The sequence below is a fragment of the Lepisma saccharinum genome, chromosome 11, assembly GCF_977018435.1.
Source record: "Lepisma saccharinum chromosome 11, izLepSacc3.1, whole genome shotgun sequence".
NCBI lineage: Eukaryota > Metazoa > Arthropoda > Insecta > Zygentoma > Lepismatidae > Lepisma > Lepisma saccharinum.
Window position 1 is genome coordinate 43,331,641 of NC_139239.1, and position 27,579 is coordinate 43,359,219.

At 37.3% G+C, this 27,579-nt stretch overlaps 1 protein-coding gene across 1 annotated transcript in view; it reads left to right on the top strand.

Annotated features, from left to right (window-relative positions):
- LOC145994743 (U3 small nucleolar ribonucleoprotein MPP10) overlaps nucleotides 1-26,759 on the top strand; it is a 40,049-nt gene extending 13,290 nt beyond the window's left edge. Inside the window, exons 5-9 of the mRNA XM_083130962.1 lie at nucleotides 5,079-5,263; nucleotides 16,189-16,335; nucleotides 17,767-17,875; nucleotides 21,142-21,353; nucleotides 26,524-26,759. Coding sequence (XP_082987088.1) covers nucleotides 5,079-5,263; nucleotides 16,189-16,335; nucleotides 17,767-17,875; nucleotides 21,142-21,353; nucleotides 26,524-26,670 — 800 coding nt within the window. The 3' untranslated portion in view covers nucleotides 26,671-26,759. The remainder of the gene's footprint in view (nucleotides 1-5,078; nucleotides 5,264-16,188; nucleotides 16,336-17,766; nucleotides 17,876-21,141; nucleotides 21,354-26,523) is intronic.
- Nucleotides 26,760-27,579: the final 820 nt, after the last annotated feature.

Here is a 27,579-nt window from a genome sequence, read left to right on the forward strand (position 1 = left end):
GGGGGGAGGCAAGGACAGTTTAGCATTTCAGGGGGTAAAAATAGCAAGAAGCAGGGGCAACTGCACCCCTAATCGCCACCACTGATTAACATAAATTACTGACTGAAATCAAAATTATGTGTGTGAAATATAATAACTTTAGATTGACATTCATTTTCCAGGGAGGCTGTGCCCCCTTGCCTTCCCCCTGGACGTCCATGATGATATGTATTAACTATTGATACTAATACATAGTACATTGTACCTTCCGTCTGCCACTTCAGGACAAAATGCAAAGTGCAGAACCAGCAACTTCGTCTTCGTTAAAATACCTGCTGCCACAATATCCCCAACAACGAACTGTAAAATTTCTTCGTGAACATTGGGCCTCTTCCTAAACGAGTTTTAAAAAAGAATGAAATGATACGTTTACCACAGAATGTGTTAACAACAAAACTACCCTTCACGTCACAATTCACATTAAATAATTTCCTGAGCATGACTTGGTGATACCTTGAAAGCTGCTGAAATTTTTGCTCCAGTGCACAGTGATCCAGAATGCAAAAAAAGTCTGCAAAAATAAAAATTTTGACTTTTCGGTAAGGGAATAAAACCTTGCCACTTCTGTAAACAACTAAATGTGGCATGAAACTGCCATAACATTTGTTCTCTAAATTTATTATTTTGTCTTGTTTTCGGGCCTCAAAATGGCGGTTCTTGAAAATGCAATTTTCGGACTATATTTTGTACTTATTTTTAAGGCTTGTTGTAGCAATTATTTTTTTGCCGGACAATATAATTGTGCTAGGTAGACTCACAATTTCTCAGTAATGCACAGAAAAAGGACACACATTTGAATTACAAATATAACGTTTTTATTTTTGACTTGAAAATACATAAGTTATCTTGAGTTAACATAGCTTTCGCTGCTATTTCCCCACGACGATTTCTAAAGCAAAGGATACTTTAAAGTATTGTGAAAACGGCACGAGAGAAAAGGTTTGCTACTTTTTGCTATTTTTGACAAATTTAGATAATTTGTGAACGTGTGCTCCATTGTTTATGGGTCAGCTGGCACCTCTGAATCAAACGTGTGCATGTGCTAGGAGAATAGGTCGTCTCCGATTTTGCTATCAGCTGATGCTTAATACATATAGAAGTAGTATAGTGTAACAGAAATTTATTCAAATGTCCCCAACAACCCCTAACACCTCCCAAAACCTTCAACACCCTCCCTAAAATTTTACCCAAAAACTCGGCTGTGTAAATATTACCTAGAAGCAAAATTACTTTTTGTAAATACGAGTTATAATTACATTAAAGCATTTGATTAACAATATCTTTATTTCTTAAACTAATTGTATTAATTTTGAACATCTTTATTGTATTTCACAATTGATAAAAACGAAAGAAAGATTATGTTTAAATACCAAGCTGAAACGAGCGCATGTGTGGGTGAAATTTACACAGGCGATGTTTCTACGGCCCTGCCTCATAGCTTCAAGGTCATGACATTCGAAAGTGTTTATTGGAAAGGTACTGAGAAGGGTCGCCTGAAGTACACTCATTGGTAAAGATGAAAGAAATATTTCAAAATCTTTTGGGTCACGAGTCCTTGCAGGTTAATGGTGATGGTGTGTCATAGAAATCCACGAAACATTATTGCTGAAAAATCTGATGAAGATAGAAATTATCTGATTATTAATTTGTTTCATTCGTCTTACATTCTATAAATTTAAAAAATATCGCTTAAGATTGTGTTTAAGACCTTTAGTGTTGATGTGTCGCGGTGCTGCAGCAAAGTATTTTAAGGATATGAAAACTGTTGCCAAAAAGAAGATAATTTTCTTAAAAATAATTTCAGTTGACTTAAAAATATGTGGTGTTTGTAGTTGCTTTTTCTTCACTCTATGCAATCTCAAAAGCAGATTATCAGTTTTGAAGCAAGTAGCAACAGAAATAATATGTGAAGAGCTTCGCCGGATAAATTCGTCTAAGGAACTCGCATTCACAACCAAAGTACATTTAAAGGAAGGAAAGATATCGGAACTAGTACATAAATATTATTTATTGCCTTAAAATATATTAATTTATCTTGAAAGTGATTTGATAGGAAGTATGTTTTCCTCGCTTTAAACATTTATTGCACATAAATTCATATTAACGATACTTCTCACATTTATTATTACTATGATTATTATTAGCCTATTATTATTATTTTATTACTATCATTATAATCCTTATTTCATAATTTTTGTTATTATTTAATCTATATCTGGAGATGGATTTTGGTTTTCCAAGTGTGTTGTTTAGTTTTATTGTAGTTCCAAGTGTGTATTGAAATAGGTCAAAATTATACTTTTTGTATAAAAATCAAAATAATCAATCTCATGTAAATTCTGTAAACGCAAAGTCTGAATTATTTCTTAAAATTGCTAATGTGACACATTTGTATTGATATAGGGGTCAAATAGCAAGCTCCTGATTTTTGCCGATTTCTTTCGCATTACGGATCACTGTGCAGTGTGAGGAAGAACAAGTAGGCGGAAAATAGACCGTTTAGAAAAAGAAAAGAAAAAACTTACATTAAGCTGTAGGCCAGTGGTTCCCAAAGTGTGCGCTGCAAAATGTTCCAATATTTTCACTGAAGTTACACTTACCCGTTTCTCTATACATGGTAAATTCAATCAATGATATGATTGTTTGAAATATGTGTTTATTTATTACCTTTTACATGTAAAATGTTTTTGAATTTGAAATATGTGTTAATTTCTTTACTTAAGACAAGCAAACTAACCACACTAACTGACATTGCAAGTGTTACCTCAGAGGCGCAACCACGAATTTTTGTGTGTGTGGGGGAGGGGGGGGCAAGTACCAGGTTAAACGTACCAATAATACTAATAATAATAATAATAATGTTAATAAAAATGATGTTCATAATAATGTTGAATAACATTATTATTATTATTATTATTATTGATTTGCTTTACTTTACTTCGCTTCTTGTGCCACTTTTGCCTAATTTGCGAAGATGGGGATGAGTGATCGCATGATGAAAATGATGAATGGATACTCGCAAACATCCATGTCCAAGCCGTTACACAACCAATTCATCCATCTCACAATAAACCTCAAAACAATTTTTCATGCATTTAAAAGAAAATCAATTAAGACAAGTCTTATTTCTCTGTCTGGTGATTTACAATACAGTACAGTGAACAAATATAAATTGCGAGTGAAGCGTGCAAGAAAATTTTTGGATCCAATTTTTTTGCAGGCTGAAATCAATATTGATTTAGTAGGGCGCAAATAATTTCACAGAACGCCAATGCATTCTCTCTTTTACAACTTTTGTGCCTCCCCGATGGTGTGATCAAGGGGTCCCGGGTTCGATACCCGGTGGAGGCACATAGTGGTTCAGAACCCACTTTAAGCTCTAACCCCAGTCTCAATTAACCTTTCTGTGCATAAAGTAGACTACAAAGAAAACACACATCTGTCGATCAATTTTACAACCTTTTTTCATTCAGATTGTTCGGTGTACAGGGCTGTCTTCCGCTATTCCCTAGCTAAGGTTCTGAACTTGATAAGACTAAGAAAAGCAGGCATTGCCTAAAATTTGAAGCTCTGGGCGGTAATTGCCTCCTGCAGGTACACTTTGCCGTCAATGTTTGCCCCCCTAGAACTAATTTCGACCAACGTTGGTTGGGCCCCCCCTGTGGTTGGGCCACTGTGTTACATAGGCCTACATTTTAACTTGGGCCTCCCCGATGGTGCAGTGGTAGCGTCATCGCCTTGTAATCAAGGGGTCCCAGGTTCGATTCCCGGTGGAGGCACATAGTGGTTTGGATTCCACTTTAAACTGTAGGTCCAGTCCAGATCAGCCTTACTGTGCATAAAGTGGACTTAAAAACACCAAATCAATACAATTAACTTGGGCGCCGTGGAAAAATCTTGAAACACTAAGGGCCCCGTGAAACGAAAAAGTTTGGGAACCCTTGCTGTAGGCAATTATCGAAAACCACAAACAGACCACTTCAAGAAAGAAAATAAGAAAAAAATCATAAGAACAATGCTGATGAAAGAAAGAAATATGGCCGTTGGTCTTTATGGAGGCTGCCGCCAGTACAGGAAAGTATATATATATCGACATCACTTTCAGTGCTTGCCTGTTGCATACAATATTAATGGTCTTACTTTAGTACCTAACATTCGGCGCTCAATATGACGACATGACATAATATGACACTCTAGAGGTTAGTGTTTTCAGTTGAACGTAGGGGTTGCTGAAGGAGGTGCGGAAGAAAATTATTTGGTGCGCAAGCCTGAACCTGAGGCAATGTGCACTAAAGACAAGAGGCATTAGGCTAGTGTTTCTCAACTGCCAGGCTGCATCCCGATACTGGGCCCTGGCATCAATTACACCATAGTGCATGAGGTACTTGTAAACCTTTTTTTCTTCAACCAACATCATTAAAATCAAATTAATAATATAGATATCCATTTTTACGAGTATAGTAATAGATTTTCTAACGAGTTTTAATTAGGATTTTTTGCTGTTGTAAATCAGCAACTGCAAAATTAATTTAATGATCTGCCTTGAGGAAATTACAAAAATGTCATTAGATGTAAGGGTTGGCAACTAACTTAAAACTAATTGTGTATGTATTTGTCAACAACCTTAGATATAATTGAACTATTAGTATTTACAAATATGCCATAATTTATTTTCCTGTAGTTTACGGTTATTACAAGCATAAGAAAAGAGTTTTTCTTTGTGACGTTTCAGGAGAACACAAAGAAAAACTGTTTTCTTATGCTTGTAATAACCGTAAACTACAGGAAAATAATTCTATAATGCAAGCAATGCATACATACAAGAAAAACTATTATGCCATAATTTATTTATTAATATTTAATCTCAAGGGTACATATTAATTAAAGTATAAAGTTTAAAAAAAAAGTGGCCTGCAGTCTCGCAAAGGTTGAGAACCACTCCAATAGGCTACTCTTTGACTCTTTTTGCCAATCACCTTTGCAATCTATGCTATTTTTGAAAGCAGAATTTTATATTAAATATATTTTTTTTATTTCAGCTCCTGTTATCACAGAACAGACGTCACTTAGACTAGAGGATATTATTTTGCGAAGAATAAAGGACAAAGTTTGGGATGATGTAGAGAGGAAAATAAAACCTGTGGAAACTCCATTTGAGTACAAGAAGAGGCTCGTTTTAGATCATGAGAAGAGTAAATTGAGCTTGGCAGAAGTGTATGAACAGGTAATTACAACTGTGTGCGATACAATTTTTTTCGATTGTTAGTAACCTAGATTTTTCGGGCCGAAGAACATTAATTGCTGCAAGGAAGTGATGTGCACTGATCACACTTTTGATGCCCTAGAATTCACGAAATACTGTGAATTTGACAGGGTTTTTGCAAATTTTGCTGATCTCTGCGGCAGAGTGGTTAGCACAGCACACTATAATCCTAGGTTCAAATCCCGACGGGGGTCTGGGTGTTCTTTGTGATTGTATCTTCATCAATTTCATCATATCATTTCTCATTCACATCTTCGCAATTAGCCAATGGTGGTAGAAAACTGAAGTAAAATAAACAAATCAGTTCTTGCAAATATCAACACATTTTGCACTTTAAAAGTTAATACTGCCATAGTCCGACATTCTTAGCTGCACAAGTCTAAAGCCATGCTGTGTTGAGATGACTACTAGAACAAATTAAGGGAATCAAGACTATGCTATGCTGACTTCCACAATCTGTATAGCTAGCTACCAAGGCTGCAGGCAAAGTGTCTTGTTCAACCATCCTTCGGTATGGACATATTTTTCTTCCTTGGATTTTACCAATGTGGTGGTATGGAAATATGGCTAGAAATGTGCAGTTACAATACCTGACAGAATATTTAGAGTTCGAGAAAGATGACCTTTACACTCCAAAAATTATTTCAAAGAGCTTTTTTTCAGCAGTGAAATGGTAAAATACAGAGAAAGTCATCTGGCATTACAAAACTTGGGTAATGTTTATAAAAGCAAATGTTCTACTTTTGAAACTAGGAACAAAGTTTCATGGTCTTTGATTACAATGAACGATGAACCATGTTATTAAAATTATGCACTTAAGAGTTGAAAAAGCACATTGAAGGCACTGTAAGAGACCAGGGGTCCTAGGTTTAAATCAGAGCCTACACATGAGTGTCCTTTCTTCAATTTCATTATATCACTCATCCTCATAGTCGCTATTAGCCAAAAGTGGCAGAAAAGCGATGCTAAATAACAAAAATCAATCAATTCATGAAATTATTATTCCTGATGTATATTGAAGTAAAGGGGGATGAAATTTAAACACGAATTTTGATGAAAAAAAAAAATTGACAAAAATATGTAGGTCCATAGATTGTAACACCCAGCTAAATTTCTAAATCTTAGCCCAAAGGAAGTTAGAGGAAGTCGTGCGCAGGGAGCAAAAGATGTTAGATGATTTTGAAGTCAACCGGCTAATGGGGTTCAATTGCATTTACCACATGGAAACTCCAGGTTAGGAGTGTTGCACCAAAGACAAAAGAGGGAGTTTATCAGTACATTGAGTTCCAAACCTACTTTCAAAAAAATACAGTTTTTGACAAGATGATGCTGTTCGTATATCTATCCAAGCGAAGATGAAATTGGCTAATGGTTCCCGTGTTTAAAGCACTCTTTATGGAAGCAACACAAATTTAAATATTCACAATTTTTCGTACAATAAGGGACGCAAACGCCAACAGCATACCATGAACTTTGTGAGCTGCGGTAGTGTGTGTGCGTTCCTTTACGTCAAGATATTTCTAATCTAGGATTAGTTCACTTAACATGCAATTTACACCTAATGTTAAGTACTTAGGCAAAAAGGGGAATTTGATTACTCTCAAAAATGTAACATTTAATAACAGTAAACATGCCTTTTATTCTTGAACATTATTTGACCATACAGTCATTCATAACAATTTCTTGCGCGTGCGTAAGATTGATACAACTATTTGACGAAAATTCAATATTCAACTGGCCTTTTACAAAGGGAGGCGTATATTTCATAACACAATTAATACATGAATCAAATTTATATACACTAATCCACTTATCCATTAAATCCAATCTACATTAAAATGCACACAAATATAGCTTTCATTTTTCATATAACTTGACTAGATTTTAAATGATGCAACAAAGGCATGGCTTGAGAATAGTTGTTCTTACGCTTTCTGATTCTACACTAGTAATTCTTATTAATGCTACTAGGATATGGTGGCAAGCATCAAAAGTTTAAGGAAAAGAGTGATTTGTTTCTTAAGACGTCAATTTTACATATCTTTGCTTTCTTTGAATTTGATTGGATTAGACCACGTTGCGGTAGAATTATATCGTCCATTAATTGACGACTATCACTTATTGTTCTCAAGTATTGTTAATCAAAATCACGTTGCAAATTACAATCACATTTTTGACAAGTTGCATGCGTGAACTCTTAAAAAGTTTGGACAAAAATGCCTATGAATATTTAATCGACTTGGCACAAAAATAAATTTTAAGTTAGTGGGAACAAAGGGTCTTTTATCGCATATTTAATTAATGATTTATTTACTGTTCTTTTCGATCGTGCTAAAGTGAATATTTGTCAGCAAAAATAGAGTTCATTCGTGACGCAGTTTTTAAACACTTCACTATTCAGTTGTCACAAGTTCAAAGCACTACAAGCTTACATACCTAAGTACAGGGTGGCGACAGACCTGGAAAACCTGGAAAACCGGGAAAAGTCAGGGAATTTGAGGTGTCAAAAATACTCAGGGAAATGTCAGGGAATTTCATCTTCATTGACTTTTTTTTATTTAATTTAAAGATATCGTTATGGAACTCTGCACGGGAACAGAAAATTGTTATAACTCTGGCACTATGGGAGCAATCTACTTCGGATAAGTTTTGTTTTGCAGCTAAAACATCAGCACATGCAACCGTGTACAATTCAGAAAGCCTGACCGAGGAAGGGGGTTTGGGGGCGCGATCCCCGAATTTCAATAGAAGAAAAACAAAAATCTGAAGTTTGCCCCCTCTTCTCCCACTATTTTGGGAAGAAGGCACGAACTTTAGTATTCTTTTCAAAGAATGGACATTTCTCAAGAGAATGAAACATGTTTCATGTTCTTGGGTGCCATACAAGTAGAATAATAAGTCAAAATGTGATTTTTTATTTTTACGAAAAATATGTAACTTGCATTTTTGGAGGAAAATTGTTATAACTCGGTCACTATGGGAGCAATCTACTTCAGATAAGTTTTGTTTTTCAGATAAAACATCATAGCATGCAACCGTGTACAGTTCAGAACGCCGGACCGAGTAAGGGGGGCTGGGGGCACAATCCCCGAATTTCAATGGAAAAAACAAAAATTTGGAGTTTGCCCCTACTTCCCCTGCTATTTTGGGGAGTTGGCGCGAAATTTAGTATTCTTTTCAAAGAATGGACATTTCTCGAGAGCACGTAACATGTTTCATGTTCTTGGGTGCCATACAAGTTGAATAATAAGCCAAAATGTGATTTTTTTTTTTTTACGAAAAATATGTAATTTGAATTTTTGGAGGAAAATTGTTATAACTCGGGCACTATAGGAGCAATCTATTTCGGATATTTTTTTTTTTTTGCAGCTAAATCAACATAGCATGCAACCGTGTATAATTCAGAATGCCGAACCGAGGAAGGGGGGTTTGGGTTCGCGACCACCAAATTTCCATGAAAAAAAACAAGAATCTCGAGTTTGCCCCCTCTTCTGCTGCTATTTTGGGGAGAAGGCGCAAACCTTAGTATTCTCTTCAAAGAATTAACATTTCCAAAGAGATTGAAACATATTTCATGTTCCTGGGTGCCATGCAAGTTGAATAATGAGACAACATGTGAAACTCTGTTCGGAAATGTGGCATGGATATGTTGCGGAGGGGGGGGGGGAGGAGGTTGGTCATCAATATGAATTTCCCAGGCTTGCTCCAGACCTGTGTCAGAGTTTCCACCCAAACATAAGTGTATGAAGGTCCAAAAAGCACATTCATTTCGTAATCAGCACCATGATACCATATGGTATCATCGGGCGAGTACGACCTTACACTGATGATACCATATGGTATCATCGGGGGAGTAAATGTTAAGCCTCTAAATATTACGTGGAAAATGCATTGAATTATCATTTTTTTTCTTGTCCGTATGGGAGTAGTAAGGGGACTTGTCAACAGATGGAGGGGATAAGAGCAGGTGGCGCCGTCCGATAGTTGTCGGATGTCGTAGTAAGTCATTTTGTTGGGCAAACTGAAGGAACATGGAAACAAATAGGTTCCTTTGATACATACGATTTTTGTCGAATATCGCCACCCGACAAAGTATCTCACTACAACATGCGACTGAAATTGCATGGACTGCAACATCCAACGAACAAAAATCGAATGCATAAACAAGAAGAGCTTTAGACTGCAAATATGCTGCTGGAATTTTATTACTCTTCTGGCTCACTTCACCTTATTTAATGTAGCAGTGCTTACGAAGGTTTTCTTTCATCATCCTGACGTATTACTGGTTTTGCACAAGTTAACATACGTTTACAATGACATTGCACTATTCTTAGATATCAAGAAGAATCCAACCAAATGGAATATATATTGAATACTATCACGAAAAAGAGAAACATAAATCTGCATTAGTGAACGTTATAAAAATTGGCAAGTGCATGCTCCCAACCTCAAATTTACTGCAACACTGTAAATTCCTGTCTGTTTAAACTCATGAGAGATGGTCATTAATCTCTCACTGAGTAAGGTTAATGTCCAATATTATGAAGTAAAATACTACTAATAGATACGGAAATATTTTAATATCATATTTACTCGAATCAGTCAATCATAAAAGCAAATCACTTTCTTCAAGAATTGACTTTTCTCTGCCAGCCCTGCTAAATTTTCACTTTCCATCTACTGATTTATACGAGGGGTGGCCAGAAAGTAGTTTCCAATTAGTAGGGACATTGATTTTTCGCAAACGCGAAAACTGTGAAAAATGGTAATTGCTGCGAAGTTATGTTTAGGAATGTGCAGTGATGATGTCTGGACACATTTTTCGCCCGTTCGAAATAATGTGAATTTGGCATAAAATGCGAATTGTTGGCATTTTTACCGATTTTTTTTTAAAGAAATGTCCTAAAACAACGAAAAATTCCATGAAATCCAACATTCTTGTCTTTTGTAGGCCATGTTTGTGTACATAGAACATGAAAGGTTTCCAACATTTTACTCAAGAGTAAACTATAGAGTTATACGTACATGGAATGATTCCGACAGCCACATTAAATCATGTATTTCCCACGATTTTTTCAACTTAACAAGTGAAAAAAAGATAATGCCAATTTTTGGTGTCATAATATATCGGTATCTGTCACGTGAGATTGATTGATTTTAATTTTTTGGGTGCGTCGCCACTTAAGGTCATTATGCACCCTTCAGTATATACGGGGAAAATTCCATTATCTAAAATCCTTACCTTAAAATTAAAAAAGGGGTATGGAAAATAACTTTCCTGAAATAACTTTCAAGATATCAAACTCTCACGAAGAGGCGTAAGCCATGTGACTTACTTTGAAACAGTAGTTTAAAAACACCATGAAGGTATAATTTCAGATATTTGCCAGAAAATGCGCTAAAATGAAAATGTGAATTTTCCGGAAAATAACACCGTGTAGTAAAAAATAAAAAATAAGAAAATACACCATTTTTTTAAAAAAATAACAAAATATCAAGGTCCCTAGTGATTAGGCATAAATAAAACAAGAACATCAGTTGTACTTTATTACATTAATAACAGTGAGTCCTAACCTAATTTTCGGCATAATCACCACTGTTGTTCTGGCATTTGTCGTAGCATGGCACTAAATTTTGTATGCCCATGTTATATGTGTTTGACAGCAAAGACTGGAACTATCTCTACCGCAGTGTAGCTGTCAAATCCTTGCCCTGCCAGAAACCTCTTCAGTTAAACAAAGAGATGAAAGTCGGTACATTCAAGGCCAGGGCTGTACAGGGAGTTGTCCAACATCTCTCACTCGAAGTGATGCAAAGTACCCGTGTGTACTCAGCTGTATGGGGTTGTGCACATTCGATTGGCCTTCCATGAATTATCTGCACCATCATCTGACCTTACTATCACTCACGACGTCCGGTCTGCACACCTGACACGATTGCTGGTGGCTCTGTGCCAAATTCTGAGCGTGCAATGTAGGCTACATCGCAGTCGGTGGGAGACTGTATGAGAGCTGCAATCTTTAACCTAGAACTGTCCTAAAACGGCTGCATTGCAACTGTACCAGATTACAGTTACATGCCACTTCTTCCTGCCTGCATGTGTGTGTGTAGCTCTCCGACCACTAGTGCTGCGTATAGGCACCTTTGGAGGAGCTTTTTTCAGGATGCCCCTCGTATATGAACTTTCAGAAGCTTTTATTATTAGTGTTCCTGTTTTAATGTGTGGTTAGCTAAATCACGTACCTATACAATGCAATTCTATAAATTCCTTGCGTTCAATTTCTAATACCTACATACCCTTTTCGTCAGTGTAATGGTATAACTGCATATTGTCAGTTTCACAGTACTTCACTTGGATATATTGTACTGAAGCAGAAATCCCATTGATAATGTAAGGAAATATGACACTTTATTTTGTTCGATTCAGTTGTTTCACTTATATGCAAGAGTTAAGTTGTTTGCTTTACAGAGAAGAGAGAAGTAGCTTTATGCATTAAAAATGAGTCCGCACTCATGGTTCTTGCAAGCAATGGGTTCCAAACCTCAGTGGAAATATGAACATATAATACGGAGAATGTATAGCTAAGGAGACTGATAAATTACAAATTGTATTTCTTAATCAATCACTCTTCACTCTTATCTCATTTAGTTGTAACTTTAAAAATAATCAAGTATTTTATTCCGTGAATTGTAATAATTTTCCAAATTGCAGTTTGAATTCAAATCATAGAAATTAAGTCAATTTCATAGAAGATAATATTGGTACTTAACAAAACCATATGTGGATCTGTGTGAGTTTATTATTTCTATTTGCAAAAAGATCGATTTAGTTAATTTTGTAATTGTCAGGGAAAAATGAAAATTTTGTCCTGGAAAACCTGGAAAAGTCAGGGAATTTCATTTCTGCTTGTTTGTAGCCACCCTGTAAGTATTGCACTACAAGACACTCAAATGCACCTGGAATAATTGTCACAATAATCCAATGCACAAGGTACCAATTTTGAATAAATCAAAAAATGCAAATGGCACCTTTTATACATAAGAAGGACATGCAATGCATCGTGCTACTTGGTGGTTGCTCACGTAGGCCAGTTAGGCCACGATGATCGAAAATGCGATGTTCCGTGTTGCTGTCTGGATGCCAAGTGGAAGTGAAAATTATCATTCCTGCATGCTTGCAGATTCAGTACAAAGTTTTTGCCACAAGGGGCAGCAGATATCTAGTGCTGTGAAGTTATACCTGCCATTTGGTGGCGAAACCGAGAACCACGTCAAAAATACGAGAGATGCTTCACTTACGAAATGTAAGGAAATGTGTATTTTATAAAATATCACATTTCATTACAAGATGATATACTTTTTTTCTTCAGTAGATAAAAAAAAACTAAAGTTAAAAATTTTTGTGAATGTAACTGTATGTAAGTTTGTACATGTGTAAAATTTCATTTATAGCCATCTTGCAAACAATGTACCAAAGATTAAATATAAACTGAAATTTTTCAATATTTCAGGCAAAACAACAATAATCTAGTTACTATGGTGTAAAGTAACCGCTGTAGTTCAGTCGTTCGGGCTTCTGAACTACCATTCGAGAGACCCAGGTTTGATCCCCGGCGGGGGAGAACCAGGACTTTTTCCACCTATTCAAGCGGCTCCGTGCCCACCCATCATCATATAAGACTTAATGTTGAAATATGTATGTTTCTATGTGTATTTTTTAAAAAATTTTCAAAATACATTTTCTGAAAAATTATATTTTGAAAAAAAGTTTGAATGACCTTGACATGAAAAAAATTTGAAAGGCAGTCATGTGATATATCTAATTAAAGCTCATAGAAAAAACAACAATTTGGTTCTTATCCCAACCACTTAATGTCACCTCCCTATACACCAACATTCCCCATGGCCTCCGTGCCACGGAATCATTCCTCAACAGCCGACCTAAACCACATAGCCCCAGCACCCACTTCCTGATTCAACTAGCCAACCTTGTACTCACCTGCAACAACTTCCGCTTCGGAGACCAGCATTACCTGCAAGTACGTGGCACAGCCATGGGAACCAAAATGGCCCCTTCCTGTGCAAACCTTTTCATGAGCAGGCTTGAACAAGAGTTCCTAGACTCCCAACAACTGAAACCACTCCTCTAGCTCAGATTCATTGACGACATTTATCCTCTGGATACATGGCGAACCCTCCCTCACCACCTTCCTAAACCAACTGAACAACTTCACCACCCTCAAATTCACCTGTTTCCACTCCAATAACCAAGTGATCTTCCTAGATGTGGACATCCACATTGCGGGAGACCACTTGGAAACTTCCATACACATCAAACCAACCAACCACCTCCAGTATCTCCACTACTCCAGTTCACACCCCTACCACACTTAAAAAGCCATCCCATTTTCCCTAGCTCTCAGAGGCCAGTGCCTCATCTCATCCCCCCACCAGAAGTACAACCTACGCCTGCACCAAGCCCTAACCAACCATGGCTACCCCTCCACTCTCATCAACAAACAAATCACAAGAGCCACCTCCCACAACCGCACCAAACAACCGAAAACCAATCCTCCAGCTCTGATCATCCAATGCCACCCCCACATCACGAAAATCAGACATACCCTCCACTCCCTCCTCCCCAAGTAGAGTAGAGGCACAGAATACTGATGGCAGCGTCACTACCGTCAGTGTTGCCAGAAACAGTAGATAGAAAATAGTTACTTTCACCAGTGTTTACTGCATAGTGGGTGGGTGGTTTCGGGAAGAGGGGAAAGGGTTTTTGGTTGGCTAGGTTGAGTCCGGGGTATAGTGGCGTGCAGGCCTGATATATAGGCCCTTTCCCATCACCTGCGAAAAGACGTGTCTGTGTGGAGGGGTAAAAGATGGATAATGACAACACAGAAACTGTTGTTAAAGGTGGTATTATGGCTGTTGGTGTGGATGACAACTGTGAAATCAGAGTTTTGGGTGGATAAACAGTGATTATTGATCCTTAGGTTCAAGGGGATGGAGGTTTTGCCCAGGTAGAAGTTGCCATAGATTTGGCAATTGAGGGTGTAAATCAGGTTGGATGAGTGGCAGGTGCCCTTGGGGTGAAGGGTGAACTCACCTGGGGCTGTGGGGATCAGGAGGGTGGGGGAGGTGATGAGTATGGGGCAGGTCTTGCACCTGGGTTTGTTGCACCTGTGAGCTGGGGGGAGTGTTTTGGACCAAGATGTTCTTGAGGTGAGGGGGTGACGGAAGACGACCCTAGGTTTCCTAGGTTTATCCCAAAAGATGTCCCTGGTGTCAGGATCACTGTCCAGGAAGGTGATTTGGTTGGTGGAGTGGGCCCAAGTGAAGTTGATGGAGCTGAAGTGGTTTAATAGGAAGGTGGTCAGGGAAGGTTCTCCATGTGTCCAGAGCATGAAGATGTCATCGATGAAACTGAGCCAGAGGAGAGGTTTGAGGGATTGGGTCTTCAGGAACTCTTTTTCAAGTTTGCCCATGAAAAGGTTGACTTAGGAAGGAGCCTGGACCAACTCAACCAACCAAATCAACTTCCTGGATGTGGATGTGCACATGAAGGAAGAACATCTGGAAACCTCTATCCACATCAAACCTACTAACCATATGCAATACCTAAACTTCTCCAGTTCCCATCCGTTCCACACCAAGAAAGCCATCCCATTCTCCCTGGCCCTCAGAGGTCAAAGCATCAACACCTCACCCACCTCCCGACAAAACTATAACCTCCACCTGCACAAAGCCTTGACCAACCGTGGATATCCTCCCATCCTGATTACCAAACGAATATCCCGAGCTGCTTCATACACTCCCACCAAGAAACCTGCCACCAATCCCCCTGCACTTGTCACCCAATATCACCCCCACCTCAACAAAATCAGACACACTCTACGTTCCCTCCTTCCCATCCTGCACAGTGACCCTGACATCAGAAATATCTTCCCCGACAAGCCCAGAGTGGTTTTGAAACGTCCTCCCAATCTCCAAAACATCCTGGTCCACCACAATCCACCTACTCACAATCAACTCGCACCCACCCACAAATGCAACTGCCCAAGGTGCAAAACCTGCCCCATATTTGTCACTTCCTGCACCCTCCAGATCCATACTGCCAAATTCACCTTCTACCCCAAAGGAACTTGCTTCATCTCTAACCTAATTTATATCCTCACCTGCAACATCTGTAGGAGCTTCTACCTGGGGGAACATCACAGCCCTGAACTTCCGCATCAACAATCACCGCTCCTCCACCCAAAACCTGGACTTTGCTGTTGCCATTCACACCAATCACCACAATATTCCTTTCAATGACTGCTTCCAGGTAGCGATCGTCCACTCCTTGCCTGAATCCACCAACACCTCCATACGTAGAAGATGGGAGAGGACCTACATATCAGCCATGAGTGCACCCACACCCTCAGGCCTGAAGAAGGCCACTCAGTAATGTCCCCCCACAACCACCCCTCACCTTCAGCAACACCCTTTACCCTCCCCTATACCTTCCACCACTCACAGTTTTCGACAGCCTAGCGAGGGAGTAACATGATTTTTTCATGTATGAAACTTGTCTGCTTTTTCTTTCTGGGCCTGGCAACCCTGCAGGCCATGCTACCACACCACTGTTGATGTCGCTCACTACATGAACCTTCTTTCTACTCCCTATGATGTGACAAATCGTCAGGAAAATTTGAAGTTTTTCTACGTCTGGTGTGCGTTTCCTCTCCCCTCTTTCACTTTATATATATATAAATTTACCCATTTTTCGTATCAAAATCTTGTTTTTTGTTCACCATAAATAGGTCATCCTATTGATATCTGTTATTTTCTTACCATGGAGCATTGCCTTCTCCTAATGAGTTATATTATTTTGTTTTCAGGAATATCTGAAGAAACAAAAGGAATTGGATTCCAATCAGGACAACGAGGAGGAAGTTCCAAAAGAACATGAGGAAATAACAAAGATGATGACAGCTTTATTTGCAAAATTAGATGCACTCTCAAATTTCCACTACACACCAAAACCTGTAAGTTTCAATTGTTGTTCCCCTTTCTTTTTAATCATCAGTATGTTGGTTCGGCGAACTTGGTTTTGTTAGACATTAATTGTAAAAATGAACATAAAGGGTTAAAAAAACCTATTTTTTCATTACAATCCTTCATCCCTTAAAGAATTAGCAACTACATTGGATCTCTAGATTTGTTGTCTTACATAATTCATCTGTTTGGTTGTAGATGCCATTGTTATGTCGTCACTGTGGACTGAACCAAGACTACTAGTAACATGCACTCAGGAAGGGCAAGTGCCACTGGGATATGTTTTTCAGAAGGTCTCATAGAAAGTTTCATTTATTTGTGGCTTTCTAAAAAAAGGATAAAGGGTTTTCCTAATCTGAAGCGTCAATTCCATTTCACTTAGAATGTTTTCAGGAGTCCTTTACATCTGCTTGGGTTCTCTATCCAGAAAGGATTTGATTCTGTGTTCACTTTTGCCCCTTGTCTAAACTTACAGCCTATCCTTTAAGGACTTTTTGTTTTTCAATGTTTCTCTTGGTAAGTTAACGCAGTGCTCTAGCCATCTGAAATGCAGCAAAATATTTGCAGACATTGCAAAGAAGTGTTATATTTTGCTATTCCTTTATGGGTAATAGTGCCATGGACATATTCATGAATATGAGTTGTTTAGTTCCAGTGAAAGGAGGCTTAGAGTATCCAACCCTGTAGTAAGGTAGGGAAGATTAAGGGTAAAGGCATGACCTTGAACTGACTTTCACTCGCATATGTCTTTCTATTATTTTCAAGCATTACGCTTCAATCTTGCAACACCTGACACAAATACAGTTGACAAAATTCATGAAGCACCACTATTTGCATTGGAAAACAAAGAATAAATGTCTACAATCAAATAATGGCACTAATTTTTATCTCTGATTTCAAGCAGACGACTGAAATTGCACCGACTTACACAGAAATTTTCGTGTAAATTAGTTATAAACTTTCAATTAATTACAAATGAATCTTCTTCATACAAAGTTTCAGAAGTGATAGAACTGTCCATAAATACATTTACATATTTTGGCAGTTGAATTGTTAATAGTTACCATTGCTCAAAGTGGAAATTTCTAAGTCTTGGGAATAGGAAGGAAGTACCTTGCCTAAATTATCATCTGATAGATGAGAAACTATCCACTAAACATGTAGCATGCAGTCTTTCTTAATTGATACAAAAATCTTGATTGATCTAATTTCGATGTGCCTGTTACATCATTAAAACTTTTTTTTTAGTGCACTGTACCATATGGAATTGATTTCATATGTGAATTACACATAAAGTAAATTTTTTTATCAGGAAAGTTGGTGACCGCAAACTGGGGACATTTTTGTGAATGTGATAGTTTAATGAAAGTTGTTTTGATATTGGCTACTCGATGTTGTATTATTTTAACTTCTCTCCTCAGGCTGCTCCTGAAATTAAAGTTATAAAGAATGTTCCAGCCATAGTAATGGAAGATGTAGCTCCAGTAGCCACAAGTGATGCAGCTTTGCTTGCACCTGAAGAAGTCAAAGGTATGTGTGTAATCTTTCTGCGTTACCAGAAATGATAATTCATCTGTAGTACTGTAACTTGGGCATGTTATTCCAGAGCACCATCATAAAGAAAATCACAACTTTTTTAAAGATATATAATGACCTAGGGACATGTTACATGCTCAGTTTCAACATGAATATTGTGTAAAGATTTGAGAAAGAAGCTTAGATTCAACCATAACTCACATCTGGGTCCCTGGCGTACAGTGCCGCTGCTCTACCAAATGAGCTACTGAGCCCTGGTTTCACCTAATTTTTTTTGCTTCCACTGTTTTGTACGTGTGGAAATTGTTAGTCAATGATACCACAATGAGATCTGTTGCCCTTGAAACACTGATGCAGTATGCCAGAGACCCTGGTCCAAGTCCTGGGGGAGCTTGAATTTTTCACTAAATTTCTACATAATATATTCCCTTATGTGATGAATGTTGGGGTTTTGTGTGTTTGTTGTGAAGGACTAATTCCATGATGACATAAAAAAAAGCTTTCGTTTGGTACTTGTGATATTTTGATGCTATGTCGAAAGTGTTTACGTTGTTATGAAGTAATGAAATGAAAATATGAGTTGTGATGAAAGGGAAAATAACAGCTGCAGCTAAAAGAGAAACTCTAGATGAGAAAAATAGAGAAAGGACCAATAAAAATGGCAAGGGAAGAAATTTAGTTATTTCTCTCTGTTGTAGTCTGGATGAGGATAATACAGGGTTTCTATAAATTTGTTATACAAAAGTAACCGTTAATTGTGAAGAAAGTGTATGTGCAACAGAAGTGGTTTATACTTCAATGAATACAGCATATCTTCAAGTTTATTGTCGCACGTTGTTAGTTTCAGATGCCACCACTGGAGGCGTGAGCATTTGTTTATCTTACACAAGTACCGACTTGGATTGGTCATGGTGGAACGATTCCGTGGCCACCTCGTCGACGTTGCTGGGAAGAGGGGGAACAAACACATGGTCATGCAGTCTTTGGGTCCCAATCAGGCGAACGAGATGGCCACGGCCAATCCAAGTCTGTACTTGTGTAAGATAAACAAGAACTCACGCCTCCAGTGGCGGCATCGGAAACTAACAACATGTGACAATAAACTTGTAGAAGATATGCTGAATTCATTGATGTATTTCTTTCTCCTTCTTTTTCGTCTCTCTCTCTCTCTCTCACTCTCACTCTCTCTCTCTCTCTCTCTCTCTCTCTCTCTCTCTCTCTCTCTCTCTCTCTCTCTCTCTCTCTCTCTCTCTCCCTTTCTCTCCCTCTCTATTAGGAAGAAAGAGAGAGAGAGAGAGAAAGAGATAAAAGAGAGACAGAGAGAGAGAGAGAGCAATTTCTCTCTCTCTCTCTCTCATTCCCTTCCTTCACCTTTCTCTCTCTCTCTCTTCCCGGGAGAGAAAGAAAGAAAGATTTCCTTTCTCTTCCTTTCTTCCTCTCTTGAGAGAGAGAGAGGGGGTGGGGAAGGAGGATCAAAAGAAGAGGGAGAGAGAGAGAAAGCGAGAGCCTGCCTCTCTCTCTCTCTCTCTCTCTCTCTCTCTCTCTCTCTCTCTCTCTCTCTCTCTCTCTCTCTCTCTCTCTCTCTCGCCTTCTCTCTCTGCTTCCTTTAAAATCTCTCTCTCTCTCTCTCTCTCTCTCTCTCTCTCTCTCTCTCTCTCTCTCTCTCTCTCTCTCTCTCTCTCTCTCTCTCTGCTCTCTCTCTTTCTTTTCTCTCTCCTCTCCTCCTCCCGGGTATAACTAATTTATAGAAACCCTGTATTTCACATGATAGTGCATTAGCTGTAGAATTTACAGATTTGACTGGGTTGAGTGCAGGCAACATAATTTGCACAGAAAGTGAAACAACTCAGTCAGTTAAAAACATTGATGTTTTTTATATTGGAAAATTTCTAGGGATACAGACAGAAGATTTTGCAAAAGAGTGTATGTTAAGGTGCCATTGGGTTCCACTGGTTGGATATTGGTTCTCCTTACAAAGGAAGGGTGACAATATGTTTCAAAGAAGTACCTGGAATTATTTGCGTGGCTTGTTCTTTCAGATAAACGTTGTACCATTTCCATACCTGGCTAAGTTTAAACACTCAGAAAATTAGTTGGAAACCTTTGAAGAAGTTTTCAAATTTAGCAGGAAAAAGATGGCGATTTGTTTATTTATCAATGAAAAGATTTTCACAAGAAGGCAGTACAAGATTGAAAACAGTTTTGGAAGATGCAAAGTCATCCTAGTCTTGATATAATTGATATGCAGCAAGAGAAATGCCTAGAACAAATAGCTGAAATCAGGGAAAAGTTACTGCCTACTGTGAAAACTGTCATACGGCTTAGACATGAAAACGTTCCCTTCAGAGGTATATTAGTTATTTCCAAAGTGGATTATTAAATTTGCTACTCTCTTGTCAATCGAAGTAGAAAGAAGCTCTTCTCGTTACAAGGCTCTATTGGCTAACAAAGGACTATAATTTACATTTGTGCAGTTGCACAAAGTAGTCATTGTACTTCACAAATTATTGTTCATCAAGTGAATTTGCAAGGAGAGTGTGATAATACATATAATACATATCCCAGCACTGAGATTAAAAGGGTTTCAATCTCTGACAGGGAAGAACTGGGAATTTTTCCACCTGCGAGTGGCTCCGGTACCCACCCAGCGTTGTATAAAGTGGGTACCTGAAGAAAACTCGGGGATGTAAAGGTGGCCAGGGGCATAGTGCTGATCACATCACCCCCACCTTTGGCTGTGATCAAGAAAGTGTGGGCCCTAACTCTACACCCCCTATATGCCTTTATGGCATGGTGCAAAGCGCAGGGGAGCATTTTACTTTTTTTTATTATTTTTTTGTCTTACATACTTTCACATATCGTAATTTTTTACCTCTCTTCTTTTCTTAATCTTTCACTCAATGAAGAAACACACACTGTTTATTAATTGAAAAAAAAATATTATGTAGAACTTTTATGCAATATGTGAATATTTTAGGAATTTTTGAGGTCATCCTACTCTCATATCATATCTGCAAGAGAACGTAATTGTGGATTGCCTTGTTGTTGAATGCCACTTTGTCTCAATCTTGTGTCAGTTAAATATATTAAATGTTGATGTGTTCATAGTATTTCAGTCCAGTTGGGTGTTACACCATAAGTAATTTTTAGGCACATGTAATAATATAAAAATAATGTAAAAATAACTAGTTTATACTTGACCAGGAAAAATGTGACAGTTTGAATATCTGTTTCTGTCTAATTGCTAAAAATTTTCACAGCCAAACCCAAAGGAGAAGAAGTAGCAAAGAGTGAAAGGACAAAAACAGACAAGAAACGTGAACTGCGACAAAAGAAACAGCGTCAAAGGATGAAGCATCGTGAAAGAGAGAGAAGAGAGAAACTCGTCAATAAATTGTCCCCTGGACTCGGAAACAAGTACAGCAAATTGAATGCATTAAAGCAACTTGAGAAGGATGGAAAGATAACTAAGGTATGTAACTCATATATTTGTTAGATATATTTTTGGCTTTTGCATCCAGCATTTTTTTTTTCAGTGACTACCCTCCCCTAAAATGTGTCATTTCAAAGAATGGTGCTTATTGTCTAAATTTTTAAAAGAGATATAGAATGTTCCCTATGGTATGGATAAAAATATTGTTTAGAAATTTGCAATAGAAAATAGGCTTATGGTACCACGAAACTAAGTAATATCAGAAATTCAATGTTACAATATATGACCTGCAATTTTTGAAGGTAGAAATTTGAGGACACTCACAGTTCCACCTTTTTTCTCTTGCCTGTAACATTCCACACACAGGAGATTTTTTCCTTTCTGTATATGTTAACAGATTTTGCTGCTATATTAACTTCTAGCACACCCACCAAGATTCAATTGGCCCACACTTAATCTTTCACATAAATGTAAAGGTAACTTTCCTAAAGACTAATTTTCTTTACATCCCATCAACTTCATACAGTGTTTGCAGTCATAATAAATTAAGCACACTGTGCTGGATTCTATACCATGCATAAGAGTGATTGCACATGCTAGTGCATTCAAAACAAGTCTGTCTCATTGCTAGTATCACAAAATAAGATCTTCAACATTATTCCTGGATTAATCAACCAATTTAAGTTGAACACATGATTTTACAAATATGATTTTTTACATCATCTCAAAATTAATAAATTTTCACGCCATCTATTGGGCAACTTTTCATCTTCCTTTTCATAACCTCTGCATGTTAAGTTAAGATAAGATCAATTAATAGGCCAACCGACCTTGAAAGAATACAAATGAATTAATACATCAAAAGACATAATTTATGTTTCAAATCATTCCAGCATGTAACCAAATGTTAGCATTTTAGTACACAAATCACCCAATTGAGAAGATTTACATTCATTCATTCATTCATTGTTTTCTGCCTAATTGGCAGGTTTTTCACTGCAATCTCCAGCTTTCCCTATTCTCTGCATTACGCTTCATAATAGCATACGACCCAGTTAATTTAATATCATCCATAAGCTGATATCTCTTTCTTCCACGGACTTTTCCTCCTTCAACCATTCCCTCCAAGGCATCCCTTAGCAGGCAGTTCCTTCTTAGACAGTGTCCTAACCAGTTTCTTTTCGTTTTCTTGGTGGTCTCCAGTATAGATCTTTTTTCACCAACTCTTTTCAGTACGGCTTCGTTTCTTACCTTGTCCATCCATTTTACATGCTCCATTTTTCGCCATGTCCACATTTCAAAAACTTAGTCGTTTTTCTTCATTCGTTCTCAACGTCCAGGTTTCTGCACCATATAGTGCTACACTCCACACAAAACATTTCACTACTCTCTTCCTTAGACCTATGTCCAAGGGTCCACAAAAACATTTCTTCTTCTATTGAAAGCTTCTTTTGCTATTGCGATTCTCATTTTCACTTCTTGGTTGCAGCTCATGTCACTGCTTATAGTGCATCCGAGGTACTTGAAGCTATCCACTTGCTGGATTCTTTCACTGTTTGCTCTCACATTAATATTCCTTGGTTTCTGTCCTATAACCATTGCCTTGTTTACATTAATCTTCATCCCATACTGCTCACAGCTGCTGTTTAACTCTTCTAACATACAATTTATGGTTCTTTCATCCTCAGCGAATAATGCCATGTCATCAGCAAATCTTATGCAGTTTATCCTTCTTCCTCCCAATTTGACACCTCCTGTTCCCTGGAAACAATTTTTCACTATATCTTCTAAATAGATATTAAACAAAGTAGGCGATAGGCAGCATCCTTGTCGTACTCCTCTTCCAATTACACAGCGTTCTGTGATTTTGTCTCCTATTCTCACTTTCTCGTTGATTTATGTATAAGTAAGATATCAAGCTGATTGTCCTGTACTCAGAACATTTTCTGGCATTGCTTTTCTTCTGCAGAGGTACCAAAACAGTCTCCGTGAAATCTTGTGGCCAATCCCCTTTCTCCTAGATTTCATTGCATAAGTGCAGTATTTCTCTTTTTCCATCTCTCAGGCATTTAATAAGTTCAACAGAATTTCATCAGTGCCTGTTGCTTTCGCATTCCTTATTTCTTTAAGTGCTTGATCAAATTATTCATTCAGGATATAGTATCCTTTCTCATCATCAGGTACATCTTCATTTTCTACATTCAGACTGTCTGGGCGATTCTCTTTCTGGTAGAGCTCTTCAACTTACTTTCCCCACACATTTGATATTCCTTTTTTGTCTGTGATTTCACATCCTCCCTCGTCTTCTATCATTCACATAGTTTTCGATTTCTTCTTTTGGAAGCCCAAGCAGTTTACTTCACGATACATCAAGTCATACCTTCCCCTTTTTCCAGTTCTTCAATTCTTAACATTTTTGTTTCAACCATTGTTCTTTTGCCCTGTCAGTTTCTCTTCTTAGCTGGTATTCAGTATCCTGTATTTTTTTCTTCCCTTTTCTGTATTTACATTCTTCTATTTTCTCCATTCCTCCATTTTTTCTGGCATACTTTCAGTAATCCATGGTTTCTTTGCACTTTTCCTTTCCCTGTAGCCTATTGTTTCATCCAGTGCCTTCTGTAAGCAACTTTTTATTCCATCCCACATTTCATTCTTATTGTTACAACTAGCTTTAAACTTAGTATAGTTTCCTTGGAAATTTTCTGCAAATTTTTGTCTTTCTTCTTCTTCCCTTAGCTTCTCTAAGTAGGGTTTCTTGCTCACCTGACTTTGTGTTATCTTGTTCAATCGATTTCTGATATTAGGAAGATGTGGTCTGAATTAATGTCAGCTCCTGGCAATGTCTTCGCATTTTTCAAACAATTTCGAAATCTTTCTTGTACCAGTATGTAATCTATCTGGTATCTTTTGCTATCTCTTGGACATATCCAGGTATATCTCCTTCTCTTATGTTGCTGAAACAGTGTTTTTCCAATAATTAGGGAGGTTTTTTACAGAAATTTACCAGGCTTTACCCTCTCTCTTTTCTCTCACTTAATCCGTATCTTCCTACTGTACTTCCATCCTGCCTTTCTCCTACTACAGCATTCCAATCAGCCATTACGATAATCCATGATCCCTTTCTCTCTTTTTCCATCAAGTCTTCTATTTTCTCATAGTTTTCCTCCACTTCTTCTTCTGACAATCCAGAATGTTGCATATACACTTGAATTAACGCTAAGTCTTTCTTCTTTCCTTGAAGGTTCACCATTGAATTCTGTCATCCACATAACACACTGCTATAACTTTTATGTCTCACACATGGTCCTAGCACTATTCCCACACCACGGTTTCCTTGTTGATCACCTCCAGAATAAAACATCTTGAACTCATCACTCACTATTTCACCATTTTGTTAAAGTAATGATCACAAAAATGGTTGGATGAAATTCTGCATTTTGATTTAACAAAGTTTCATAAAAATGCTGAAATGTTATTTCTATAACCTATATTAACTCCTTATTTTTTGTAATTTGATTTGGATAAATGGTCCACCACCAGTTGTCTGGCCATTGCTTTAAAGTACAGGGTGTTTCATAATTCTCTCTGGGGTTTCGATCGTTTAAACTACAAGAACTATAAGGACAGGTATAAAAAAATACAGAGCACCCAGTTGCCATGGCACCTGAAAAATCTTACCTGGCACCTGAACTTTTAAATTCAGTTCTTTCTTTTCTAAAAAAGAATATTTCGAGTTGGCTTATAGAACATTTCCATTGCCTCTTTTTTTTAAAATAACGAGTACAGTTCGAGTTCTTTAAAGTTTGTGTGTTTTCTTTATCACTTGTATCATTAAATCAATAATAAGCATGCCATTATAAATTTTTGCACTTGTGCTAGACAAATTTTGAAATGGACTGATATGGTAGAGTCAGCCATATATTAGAATGTATTGCATAATTATTCATGTTGTTACCAGTTGAGCCTTTAGGAAGACCACTCTGGCACAAGAATTAAGTACTTTTAATCAAATCTTGTATTAATTAATAAATTAAATGTTTTAAGATCACATTTAATAGCTTATCTTAATTGGATTCATGTTTTCTTAGCCTGTACTGTCAAAAAAAAAAAAATGCTGGTTCCTGATAAAAGGGGCTAGAGCCAGAATTATTTTTAGTTTTGTCTACGTCTGTATATATACACACAGGAATAGAATGAGGAAAAGAGCTGGAAGGGCAAATAAACAAAAATAAGTGAAGTGGAGACAGTAAACACTTACCAAATACAGAAATAAAATGTTGATATTTTGTGGCCTGGCCGCATGTTCACAGATAAATATGGCATCACCATTTAATCGGATTAACATTAATTCACAAAATTCCTTCCTCATGTCACAGTCCTCTTCTATCAGATCGTGCACAAATCTCGTAAATACACTCTCTCTCTCTCTCTCTCTCTCTCTCTCTCTCTCTCTCTCTCTCTCTCTCTCTCTCTTCTCTCTTCTCTCTCTCTCTCTCTCTTTTTTTTTTCTTTCTTCTTTTTTTTTCCCAGTCCTACTGTGTGGCAAATCTGCTACGCTTCCCGTAGCCTCAAACTTTTCGTGACATCTGTCTGTGGATACTTGTCTCCAGAATATCAATGTTCTTCTTGAAGGTTTGCATAACCACTTTTTGTACATGCAAAATAATCTAACACAGTTATTTTTAGTGGTTTTTATTTGATTTTATCTGCGACATTTCGTTGTTGTATGTGTAGCTTGAAAAAGTTCTGGGAAACCAGAACGAAATGTCACATATAAAATCATATAAAAACCACTAAAAATAACTGTGTTAGATTATTTTGCATGTACTTGTCTCCACTAGAGGTGTTTTTCCAAATGTTGTTTGGAACCTTCTCCACACCAAAACACAAGATTTTTACTTGGCAATCCATAACACACACTGAGCTTTTTCCTGCATCTTCGAATCACGTAATCGCCTGCACACATGTCATTCAGCAGTGTCGGCAGAACAAAATTTTAAATTTTCCTCTGTGTAAAAAAAAAGAACTATTTCATTGTAATAAACCTATCACTTTAAAGTTACAGCTTTTTATAATCCTGCAGGATTTTTAAAACACACTGTGTATATAATTCAAAATAGGTTTTAGTTTTACTAAGTTGCACAAGTTGAAACGTGAATTTGATGTGAAATGAACATGGTGTGTGCATTATATTACGTTCATATTTCAGCTTGAAGAGAAGAGAGAAAGAGTGAAATCATCACAAGCTTTCTTCACACAACTCCAGGATGAAGTTACCAACTATGTGGAAAACAGAACATCAGGAATTCAAAATAAAAGTAAAGAAGCACGATCAGTGAAGAAATTTAAATTATGATATTCTTTTATGTCCGAAAAAAGCTTTGTATAGATTGCTACAGATCAATTTTATACATACATGAAATATACATATATTCAGTTACTGAAGTTTGTGTTAGTTTCTTGAAAATTATTGTTCCATATTTATATTATCGTGTATCTGACATGTGAGGAAATTTATTTTTCAAAATTTTCAAAATATGTCACGAATTTCTGTTATGATTTTTCAAGACTCATGCACAAAAAAGTGGAACCGATCCCGAAATTCACTCGTAATCTTGCCACCAAAAGTTCTATTTTCAAGTCCTGGACATGCCTGTTACTTTGTGTTTATGTGCCTTTGTTGTTCTCACCAAATCACCATTCTTCATCCTCACCATATGTCTAAAATGGAAAAAATCAATTAAAACAAAAATCTGGCAATGCTGAATTCAAAGTTGAGGCTACAACAACCTAAAAGAACATAAAAAAAAAATTTATAAAATAGAATTATCTCTGGTGTAGTTACATTGACACGTCATTTCCGATACAAAATTTTCCACCCGTGAAGGATACTGCTCTAAAACTTTTAAACTATTTCTACAGCTCAACTCTTACAACAGAAAATACACTCACTCCATCTTCTGAACTGCTTCAGAATCCACTGTAAATATGCACAAGAGAAAATCCATGCATAATTTGAGAGTATGAATTTCTCCCCATGTTGCAAGTGGAAGCGGTTTTTAAAGTTATTAAGCTATATACCGTGTTTGAAAAATATGATGAATAAGCATTTACAGAATCCCATGTATTCCTTATGGAGACACAACTTCAAATTCTGGTTAAGGCTGAAGAAAATGGGAGTTTGGAATATTTCTACTGCAAATATCATCTTCAACGGATCCTCTACCTGATTATATGTTTTCTTTCACCATCGGAAGTTTGATAT